This window comes from Antedon bifida, chromosome 7, assembly GCF_963402885.1.
Source record: "Antedon bifida chromosome 7, ecAntBifi1.1, whole genome shotgun sequence".
Taxonomy (NCBI): Eukaryota; Metazoa; Echinodermata; class Crinoidea; order Comatulida; family Antedonidae; genus Antedon; species Antedon bifida.
Window position 1 is genome coordinate 6,707,718 of NC_136232.1, and position 12,389 is coordinate 6,720,106.

The window sequence follows — 12,389 nt, forward strand, 5'->3', positions numbered from 1 at the left end:
AACAAATTAAACATACCTGGAATGGCCTGGTATAAACACACACAATGCTGTTATCAAATGCTTAATTTCTCTGAAATAAAAAAGTAAAATTGACTTTATCTACATTTTCAGTGAATTGTTAGGAGCGTGGTTGAGCAAGTGCTCAAATTGCCTCTATGTAATCTTTTTTTTTTTTAAATAAATGGCATACAATCAAATATTCATTAAATTATATATTTTATAATTATGTCATGTTTTATTCTAGGCAGTACACAGTTTTTTAAACTTTTTTTATATTTATTTCGGTATAAAAAACATATATATACAAAAAGCAGCAGAAGCTGAAAGTATTGCATTTACATAAAAACTGTATAAAAAGTACACAAAAACATCAAAACATTAACATATGAAATATATCAATACATTAAGTAATAAAAATTTATACAAAAAACATTAAAACACGAAATAGTCAATATTTGTTAACAATAATAATTGTTCAAAATTAATAAAACGTGATGTCCTTACTTTTGGTGCTTTAGATGCCCTGTGATGATTACCGTTCGCCCAGAAAATAAGGCATAAATTAGATGTATTGCAAATGAATATTGATTCAGAATTTTCCTTAATTTACAACCTAAAATAAAGAAAATAAAATTCACTTTAAAGATATATTGTCACCTTGAGAAAATAATTTAAAAACATTTTTTGTTGAATATGCTATTTTAATGTCACATAATAGTTATTCACTTTGATCAAAAATTTGATTGGAAAACAATTATTTACCTGAAAAAAAAAATGTATTTTAAAGAAAAAAGTGCATTTGACTGTTTATATTGTCATTTTATAAGTGAACACATAATTTTATTTTCTATGATAGTGACTAACTACAAAATGGCCTAACCAAGTCTGTACATCTTTAATATTAACTATCACCGTATATATCCTCTGGTATAACCCCAACCCCTAGAACATGAAATTGGGTTGACTTTGGGGTTGTACTATACCCGGGGATATGCCTGTTTGTGAAAACATATAGTAGGTAAATTTTCACAAAAAAAGTGTGATGCGCCCATAGTGATATGCTTAAATATGGTAGTGATATGACGTCATCATGTCCATATGGGCACATCACAATTTTGAATAAAGTTTGATAGTGTAGACAGAGCTTTAAATTGTTATACTGTACTGTGACAAATCGTATTGCACTTAGTATGAACTGAACATTAAATGACTGCGCACTTAAGTGTGATGTGCCCAAATATGGTAGTGACATGCTTAAATATGGTAGTGATATGACATCATCATGTCCATATATGTGAACATCACATTTTTTGTCACATAGAGTTTGATAGTGTAGACAGAGCTTAATACTCGGTGCTGTTTAACTGTTATACGTCACAAATCATATTACATTATTGCACTTAGTTTGAACTGAACATTAAATGACTGCGCACTTAAGTGTGATGTGCCCAAATATGGTAGTGACATGCTTAAATAAGGTAGTAATATGACATCATCATGTCCATATATGGGCACATCACATTTGTTTTGTCACATAAAGTTTGATAGTGTAGACAGAGCTTAAATGTTAAATGTTAAATTGTTATACTGTCAAAAATCGTATTACATTACTGCACTTAGTTTGAACTGAACATTAAATGATTGCACACTTAACCGGAAACAATCATAATTCTCAATAAGCTTTTACTGTTCATAAAAACAATTCAAAGAAAATACATTTAAGATTAATCTTTAAATGTATCTATTTTATTAATATATACCGAGTCAAGATTAAGTTAAAACATAATTTAACTCTAACCTGAAGATATTATAGTTTTATAAAACACTTGTTGGAATATTTTCAAGGAAAATTAAAATATTTTATGAGTCTGCGGAAAATCCTATTAACTGATAGAAAATCTTACACAGAAGATCAAATGCTTAAAACTATAGAATTAAAGTCTCCTTGTAAAAAAAATTCCCAGAAATACAACTATAAAATTCTATTAAATAATGGAAAATCGAGTATGGAGCAAATTACATCAGTTTAATTTACTCATTACTATAAAAATAAAAGACGTCAACTAATTTAAAGTAATTTAACACTTAACAAAACATGCCAACTACAGATCTCAATATTCCAAGAACGACTGTAGTCAAAAACCATAAAATGAATATGTTTAATTTCAAAGATATATTGTAATTTGACATTCAAATCAAATTATTCAGCACTTCTTAAAATATTCTTATATGAATGAGATGCATCATTAGTAAGGTTGTATTGAGATGAAATCAAATTTGCCTTTAAAATATTTCTAGGTAATTTTATGCTGCTAACAAGGTTTTTTTAGCATACTGTAGCTTCCATGTGCTGTTTTAATAAACATCTCCTACACTTAACTTTTGGTAGCCACTCTGACTTTTTTTAGCAGCATATCCTCCTTGTGCTGTTTAAACATCTCCTACACTTAACTTTTGGTAGGCACTCTGGCTATTTTTAGCAGCATATCCGCCTTGTGCTGATCTTACCTCCCATCCCACCCTTAACTTTTGGCAACAATTTTGGCTCTTTTTAGTAGCATATCCGTCTTGTGCTGTTTAAAGATCTTTCCTCCCTTCCACCCAACTTTTTATAGCTGCACTAAAGAGGTCTATACAATAACATTTTGTATAAAACTTTATCGAAAATCCACAATTTGTTTGAAAAATATGCTATTTGATACCTGCCACAAGGAGCCTCGGTTTACTCATATCTGAAGACTTTTAACTAAAGTTCTCTCTACAAATATATCTCTATTGAAAATACACAAAATGTGTTTTTGTGCTGTATTCTGGTTTTACATCTTACTTGTACAGCTATGCATATCTATTTATACCTGGTTTATTGTATAAATAAGGTGTTCGTTGATGATATACATTTGTGTAAAAACCATCAGCTTTTATACCTCGTATATATACAGTTGAATATATACAAACTAGAATTAAATGCATTTGAAAGTAAATTACAGAAAATCTTGAAATTAAACAGGACAATGTTTTAGCAAGACTTGTGTTTGTGAGAAAACTGAAATTCATTTGTTTATATTTTACTTCAACACATCATGTCTAAAACGCATTTTAAATCACAAGTTTCAAGATAGGGATTGTAATAATACAGTATAAAGGCCAATTTACACAGACAAATGGTAAAACGGTAAGCTGAAACAAACATATAGAATTTATGTTGTTTCTTATTACCATTTACATATAATGCGGAGCAGACAGGCAGTTGAGCGGTAACCCGCTCAGTCTAGATGCAAATTTTATGTGGGATAACTACACGCTTTTACATTCGGCTGTGTAAATAGGCCTTAACAATGGCTTTAAAGTTACTATAAAGAAGACAATATCAGATATGATAAATGCAACTCCCATACTAAGACCAAGTATAGTATAGTCCCAAGGGGTCTGGGTACAAAATTGTCAAAAAATATAAGGGGACTATACTCAGATAGATACTTAGGGCCTGTTTCTATTGTTTTTATTTTTTTGGAAACCGGTTCCGGCAGTTGTTTATAAATAAAGATCGTGTTGCAGCTCAATTTTTACTCCAATAAAACCGGTTCTGTCCATGTGCGTTCGTTATGAATGACGTCATTATATACCACAATTAGGCGGAAGTGCGATTAGGATCGAGGTCATGTTTACTTTTTTTTGCATTGCATCCATTTCATCATAGAAGGGGCAGGTAATCCTGTCATTATTACCTAAAACGTTATTGTGATCCTTGGTTAAAGTATATACATCGCACTCTCCGATATTGTTAAGTTGAACTCGTCTAGCTTTCACACACTTTACAATATTCTTATATAAACATGTACGCGAGTCTTCCGACTCCCGGCTCGTCCCCTCATCTTTTCTTCTCCCCACATATTTATTACGAACCTCGTAATGACATCGGTCCACATTTTTTAGTTAAATAAAATACTCACTATCTAGAGAAATAAAAATGACTAGGCCTAGGTCCTATTGCGCGGGTTTGACTGCGAGTTGACCGCAAATCGTCCCAGTGCAGTAGAGTTCAGTTTTTGGGGTCAAATTGAGACCGCGATTGTGTTGCAGCTAAAAATTGCTCCATGGAAACCGGTTCTTTGCGATCCAGACCTGAATTAATTGAGGTTTTTGAAACCGTTTTTAAGATCGGTTCTTTTTTGTGGAGACCTATTTCTGCTGGGAAGAAAAAACCGTTCTTGAAAAGAACGGTATTCAACTGTATTTTCTGCTCAATAGAAACAGGCCCATACAGTCAACTCTCCCAGACACCTTTGGGCTGGCCAAATATGTCTGGTTTTCCAGAAAGTCTGGTATTCAGAATGTGTAATGGTAAAATGAATTTTGGACCTTTTTGGACTTCAGAGAAAGTCTGGATTTGGGAGAGTTTCGGGTTTATGGTGTTAGCTTCAATATCATATTATAAAATATTTAAATTTTAATTTAAATGTAAATGCCAGAAAAAAAATATAACAATTATACTTTTGATATAGTCATTTACCTGGAAATCTTGATGAATTTGAGGTGAGCCATGAAACATAACATCCAACTGGTACTTGAATGGGCTCTGACGGAACATGAAATTTATCTAGGCTGTTACCAGATGCACATCGTACCAATACTGTAAAGAAAACAAAAGGATGATAAACACTTTTGTTTTTACAAATGAAAAGTTTTTTGTTCTATATTGATGATTTTCAAGATAAAAATGAATTTAGAACATATTTTATGTTTGCAAAATCACTCCAACTTGAACTTAAACTCTACTGATTGCTATGCAGAAACCGTGCCATGAAACCACAAAGGCTTTCAATATGTTCCAATGTTGATTGGATATAACACTCTTTTCACACTTGGCATGGTACAGTGGGATTGTATTTCTATAAATCGTAATTATTCACAATTAGTAATCACATTTAAAACTAAGATTAAAAAATACCTTGTAGGCAATCTGAAGCTCTGTCTACACTATCAACCTAGTTTGACAAAAAAGTGTGATGTGCCCAATTATGGTAGTGATATGACATCATCGTGTCCATACAGTATATGGGTACATCACATTTTTTTGTCACATAAAGTTTGATATAATATTAATAGTGTAGACAGAGCTTTATGATAAAAGAATGTTTTTTAATGAAAGAGATTCTATTACAGTATAGAATTACATATGATTTAATGATAATTTGTGATAAGAAAAGGTTGCCATCAAATTGTAATGCAATATTAAGTTCAAAGAAAAAAAAAATGAATAAACACAAAATTCAATATCAAATGAAATCATAAACAAATTTGATTATAAGTTGTGATAAGTGAAAGTGTTGACATCAAATTGTAATACAATACCAAGTTCAATGAAAAAATGAATAATACAATATTCAATATCAAATCAAATCATAAATGGATGGTTGGTTAGGTGTGCAACAGAGGAATCATAAAATCAAAGGCGCCGATTGTACTCGTGTAATGTTCCAGTGCTTTCTAATTCTGATCTTTTTCTTTGTGTTGTGAAAGGAAGTTGAATTTGTTCTTTCTTTTTTTCTTTTTATGTACTCAATATTACCCAGCAATATTTAAATATATAGCTGAATCCAAAAGCAAAGTATTGAAGTTTGCTGGTTGGGGTTGTGTTGTACTTTTCAGATGGGATATATAACGGGGGCCGAATGGATTCTGGCGAAAAATGGGACTGCTTGGAAATTGTTCATTTTATATAATTTTAGATTGGTAGTAATTTCTATCATATCTGCTACTGATGTAAATGATGTATGTCAATAAATAGTATCATGAATAATAAGTAATATACAGGAAAAAATAAATTCTTATAAACATTTGTATCAATCACAATGTACAGTACGGACTATCATTGAGTAACTATTTATTAAAAATTAACACAAGAACACTTTGGCTGATTCTGCACAATTTAATACTACTGTACTGCAACATTTTTTGCATATTGTAATATCTTTCATCAAAAAATAAAACCATCCATCATATCTTAATATTCAATGACATTCACATAATATGAATGTACGCAACATTTCAGTAGTCAACATGTCATCAATAAATGATGTTCATATGTTAAAGGTCAAACTTAGTGACTGATATGATGCAAGTTATGTAAGCCCCAAGCATTATATTACTTGTCAGTAAAAGACGACAAACAAAAAAAAACAGCAAAGTGTTTATAATGTTATAACTTCAGCAATCATCTGGTACTCATTCATGTTCCTGGGTGGTGACAATGTGACATCGATAGTATTGTCCCCAATTTACTCTCGACAATCCTGGCTTTTTCTTAATAGCACACATTCTTATAGCCAAGCGGTTAAGACAGGGGCGCTATTTATCGTACCAAGAGAGCCAACAATATCGGCATGGGTTTGAGGCCGACTCGCTCGTAGTACTGGTGGTGGAATAAGTTCTCTTGGATAGACTATAAACCGTAGGTGCAGTGTACACAGTTTACAAGTGTGCGCTTTAAAAAACCCAGTTCATTATTCGAGATGAGTAGGGAGATACCCCAGTGAAATTGCTCACAAAATAACCATTGTGTCAAGGGGATTACCACCTATCTGAAAGGACAGTGATTAATTTAATTGGTAATCCTTGGCCACAGTTGCCTAAAGACATAAACAACAATTTATCATAGCATAAACTCCTAGTGCTGTATATCTTTCCTCTCACCCTTTACTGTGGTACCTGTCTTAGTATTGAGTATTTTCATTATTAGAAATCTGTTTTTACTACATAACATCTAATTTTACATCAAAGTTTGTACTTCCAAAAAATCGGTGTGGGTGGTCATCACCGCAAAAACCGCAATGTGCTCAGACAGTCAAACAAACGTCCACAATTCTAGTGTCGTTGACCCAAGGTCAATGGTGGTCAATCATAAAACCATTATCTTGTCGCAGTGATTATAGTTTAAATAGCATTTCAACGCCGAATCAATTAGGTGTTTTTAGTCATTATTTGAAGTTTCTCTAGTTTCTGCTGGCAAGAAATTGGGGTAATTTAGTCACACGGTTATTTAAAATAGCCTTTTCGCAATGCTACAGAAAAAATCTGTTTCACATGGCAACGAAATATTGGGGGCGCCGTCCAAAATATGACTGTGTTAAATTTGAACGAAGCGCAGGTACGTGTTGCTTGGCTGCCTAGGCCTAGCTTAACATTAAAGCAAGTGAGGACTTCCGAACCGAATACTACCGAATACGCTTTACGAATATGAAATGGGGATCAGCTCAAAAGTTTCACAAATGTGTGACGAATCCGTCATAAGGTTGCGAAACCTCCCTGTTAAACAGTTATTTTTTCGCAGCAGAAACGAGACCAATGTTGATGTAAGCGATACTTGAGAAAATTATGTCTCGATAAATGAGAGGAAATGGCAGATAAATGTTTGGATACTCAAGCAACGCAAAAGAGTTAAACAGTTTACTTAGATCTGAGTGATACATTAATATGCATGTGTTTGATTTTCCTTTTGTTTGCTTTACATTTTCAAGGATATGAGAGTGTACACTAATGTACAAATGACGCACAAACTAACGTGGGTACAAATGTTCCACTGATGGAAAAATCAAGAGTTATTAAACGACTTAAGGCAGCAATTAACCATATATTGTAAGGTTCTATTAGTACATTCTTTCTTTGTGTTTATTGAATTTAAGCTGGATGACTTATGGTCTTTCACAACTCTACAAATAAGACAAAAATTGTTACATCATGATTTTACATTTTATCAAATGAATTAAAACTTGAATAGAACTATACAAAATGTTGTGTTATATATACTAAAGAATCAGCTTCGCAATTTCTTTTTAGAATTCCTAACATAAAAAATTGTGTTGTTGACTTTCACGATTTTGTTCCAAGCAAAAAGACATTATTTGAAGTCATTTCAAACTCTGTTACTTTAAAATTTGAAGTCAAAATTGTAAAATTTCATATTTATTATATTTCAAATTTCTTGGTCTTAATATGTATGTGAATGAATTACTTTGAAACTTTGATCAAAGCCGCAATAATTCTTTCCCATCTTCTTCCAGTTTCTTTGTGCACACCTCTTTATCGAGTAATTTTAAAATGTGTATATTTTCATATGAACATGACATCAATATCACATTATATAGCAATGTGATTGTGACTTAGGTACATTAAAGCAATCAAGGGGCTACGAACACAAGTAGACAGACATTAACACAATACACCGATAGCTATTATTTTTCTTTAATAGAAGATATTTTTATATTCATAAATATATGGTACTTTCCCTGAAGTGAACCCATCAACAATAACCCATCATTCGGACAAATGTGTTTCTTTTTAATTCTTCATAATGTTCATTTTAAATGAATGTTACTATTTATTATTGATGAGTTTCACTTAATGACCTTTGTTCTTTCGATATATGGTGATTTTGGTCGAAATAAATGTTGAACTGAATTGACAGAAGTATAATTACTGTATATAAGTGCTTAAAAGAATACGAAGTATTGAAATGAATGATAGGGGGGGGGGGGGGCATTTTCCCACTATCCTCTTTGGATCTTCGGGATCTGTGGTTTTATGAAAGAAAATTTGGTTGGAAAAAAAAATCATGATACTGTTCTTTCTAAGTACGATTTTAAAGCAAAAAAAATGTTTAACGTCACTAGACGTAATACCGTAAACTTATCAGGTAAAAATATACATGTACTAAATAGTAATTCAATAAATGTTTTACGATTTAATAGTTTTATGGCCTAAACATGAAAGGTCTTTAGATATAAATATCTATAGTAATAAAATAAGAACAAAATGAGGTTGAAATAATATCAATGTCATAAAAATAAGAAAAACAAGAGGCACTATATAATTTATTGTTTTAAATGAAACGTGTATTAAAACAGCTTTTTTTTTTAAATGTCACATATAAATAAATTCCTACCACAATTATAAAAATATGCAATCAATGTCATTATGACGGAAGGAAAGCTCCAATCTAAAATCAATGGCATAATTACAAATTCAAACGACGATATTATCGCATAATCATTTTTGCTCTATTTCAAATGAATGTTTTCCAAAATATAATGAGAAAATATAGATATGATTATGATGTTGATTGCAAACAGCTTCCTTAGTTATGAAATAACAGAAATATTCAAGGACAAATTAATTTTCTCAATAAATACATTCAATTTTAAAAAGGTTGTTTTAGTGAGAAGAATAAAGAAGGTCATGTCGCGAATTACCTTCATATTCAAAAGAAAAGTCAATGATATTTCGGTTAAATGACATTTGTAAATTAATTCAAAACAACGTATCAATTTGAACGTCATTTAACAAATTTGAACTTCGGATAAAAAATTAATGAGTAGTACTTACTTGACGTTTGTGAGTTAATACAGTTGTTTTCAGGATTTGGCTTTTCTGTGTCAGAATGAACCATGTCTGAATCCACATCAAGTGAATCTCGATCTGAACTATCGTACAATTGGGTCTTGTCGAGAATGAAATCATCCATGGTTTGAGGCACGCCACCATTGGTCTGTTGTGGACCACTAATACCATCACCCAGGCTAGTGTTGCTGTTGGAATGTTTGTCTGTACAGGTTCCTGAATCGTGATTTGGAGAACTGGATCCTGTAAAAGATTTATATAGAGATTATACTTGTGGACATAGTGTCATGTAACCTGTAGGAACAAGGCAAAATCTTATGGAAGATGTTGAAAGAAGATGTTAACACTTTGTACTCTTTGTTTTGTATGTTTGGTTGTACTATCCAAAATAAAGGAAATTAACAATCTCAAAGGGAAGATCACCTAAAAAAGAGGCCAATCTCAAAGAGAAAGTCATGTTAAAAAGTTCTAAGCCAAACCCAAGAAAAGATCACCTAAAAAAGAAGCCAATCTCAAAGAGAAAGTGATGTAATAAAGAAGCCAATCTAAAAGAGAAAGTCGTGTTAAAAAGAAGCCAATCTCAAAGACAAAGTCGTGTTAAAAAGAATCCAATATCAAAGAGAAAGTCGTGTTAAAAAGAAGCCAATCTCAAAGACAAAGTCGTGTTAAAAAGAATCCAATCTCAAAGAGAAAGTCGTGTTAAAAAGAAGCCAATCTCAAAGAGAACATCACCTAAAAAAGAAGCCAAACTCAAAGAGAAGATCACCTAAAAAAATAGCCAATTGCTAAGAGAAGATCACCTAAAAAAGAGAAGATTATTTTTTTAAATAAACACACCTCAAAGAGAAAAAAAACACATAACCACTAACAAATCTATATAGTAGTTATACACATAGTACAGTACTTAAATTTTGTTATATAACAAAAAAACATTATCTAAATTACACAGTATGCCACTAGATATCAAGAAGCTTATGTATCAAAATATAAATTGCCTTTAGCTGACCAATGAAAACGTATATTAGCAAAACTTCTAAATCATTCACACACTTCAAATATCGAAAAACAGCATGTAATAATGATTTAACCACAAGCAAAAAATATTAAAAACTTGTTAAAACAATTAGCAGAAGTCCAAATAAATAGATAATAAATGATAAAGCACACAGTGATATGCAAAGGTCAGACCTACAGGTGAGAAAATTCATCAATATTTATTTACAACACTCTACTGCAGAGTTTTATGAATTTAATCAATAGTATGTATTGTAGAAGCTAAACAGTCAAGCACTATTTTTAAAATAAGTAAACGTCAGAGTAGTGCAGCAAATTCACCAAAATTGGACAGGTAAACTGTACTTGCAATTAGGGCCTCTTCTGGCAACCATGGGAAAGGTCTTCACATTTTAAATATTATTGAATATTTTGTATCTGAAGAAGAGGTATCACATACTAAAATAAGAATATATTTACAATACATTTTTAAATTCTATTTTTTTGGTAAAGGGTAATATAACTATAAGAAAATGTTTTTTTATTTAAATGCGAGGTTAGACAACAGCTACAAACAATTTGTTTGGTCTTCTTTATTAACATATTTTGCATTGTATCTACAATGATGTACCAATGTATAAATTAACCCATAAATACACAATAGATGAAGATGTTTAAAATCTTGTTTAGAGGGCAATCACTATACAGTATATATCATTATTGTATATTTGCAATGTAGTTCATATTTAAAGATGCGATTTACTAAATTAAAAGTTCTGGGACATCCCTATATTAGTTTATTAATCAACCCTTAACAAGTTTTAATAGCTGTTAAATAGCGTTAGAGTATATTACATCACCCTTCTTTACCATTGCGCAAACATTGCAATTTTTAACCGCTGATGTTTTGTTTTCGTGAATGACTGACTAGAATGTTGCGGTTCTCTGTTGCAACTAGCAGCATGTACAGGGTGTTTTAGAAATCTTGTAAAAACAATCTGTGATACACTACAGTACACTTCCCAGTTGTAGGCTTAAAAATGATTACTATGGAAATATTATTTATAGCTCTCTGTGGAACCCATGGGTTGTGAATATTTGTGCTAGGTTATGGAAACAACATTTAATTGACAGAAGATAATTTATCGTACAAGTGAGTATAATTTCCAACATCTACCCATGAAAAAATCCTAAGAATCAAATCCCTTTCCTACTCAAGAGAGATGTTTATTCAGAAGGGTGAGGGAGTGAATGGGGGGGGGGGGGATGAGGGAGTGAGAAGGGGTGTGCAAGGGTAGGAGGTTAAGGGTGTGAGAAGTAAATTAAGCCTTTATCTTAATTTATCTAGTTTGTTTTTAATGGTGTAAAGGGGCCACACATTAAAAAAAAAAGTTAGGCACTTACAGAATACAAAAAAAGTATCTTCAATATAAAATAGTTCTCATCCAAATGACATTGACATTTGGAGATATTGAAATTCTTCATTAATGTGGTTAAAGAACTTTAGATTTATTTAAATGTATGCATAAATGTATACATTTACTATAAATCATGAAAAACAAATTTACATTATTCAAAAAACGGTTCCGTTCCATCATGATTCTCGAGGTTTGACATCGGATATGAAGACTAAAAATCAATCCCTGTGCATTTATCAAGAAAATAATAGGCGTTGCCTCTCACACACAGTTCCTGTAGAGGACAGAACCACAGTCTCTATTAACTGACTGACTTCGACCATTATAGGAAGTGTATATGAATGTAAATCATTTAGGCCAGTGTTAGATTAGATGGGTAATACCACAATTTAAATATACACTGAAGGAAATTAAAATAACTAAAACGAATGAAAAATACTACTGGAAAAACAAAATTAATTTACGAAATAACAATCCTTACAAAAAGAAAAAATATTAGCAACTCATCCTGCCCTAAACAGACAAAAATGGAAAAAAGAGTAATGTTAAAAGACGTTACGAAAGAAGATTATATTATATAGT

General features: G+C 31.5%; 1 protein-coding gene across 2 annotated transcripts in view; it reads right to left on the reverse strand.

The window, feature by feature from the left end:
• LOC144847629 (guanine nucleotide exchange protein smcr8a-like) overlaps positions 1 to 12,389 on the reverse strand; it is a 111,645-nt gene that overhangs the window by 83,246 nt on the left and 16,010 nt on the right. For both annotated transcript variants that reach the window (XR_013613761.1, XM_078704095.1), the window contains exons 13-16: positions 9,382 to 9,639; positions 4,511 to 4,630; positions 505 to 613; positions 17 to 70 (exon numbers count right to left, since the gene is read on the reverse strand). Coding sequence is in view for 1 of the 2 variants with exons in the window: in XM_078704095.1 (XP_078560221.1) it covers positions 17 to 70; positions 505 to 613; positions 4,511 to 4,630; positions 9,382 to 9,639 (541 nt within the window). In the remaining variant the exon portion in view is untranslated. The remainder of the gene's footprint in view (positions 1 to 16; positions 71 to 504; positions 614 to 4,510; positions 4,631 to 9,381; positions 9,640 to 12,389) is intronic.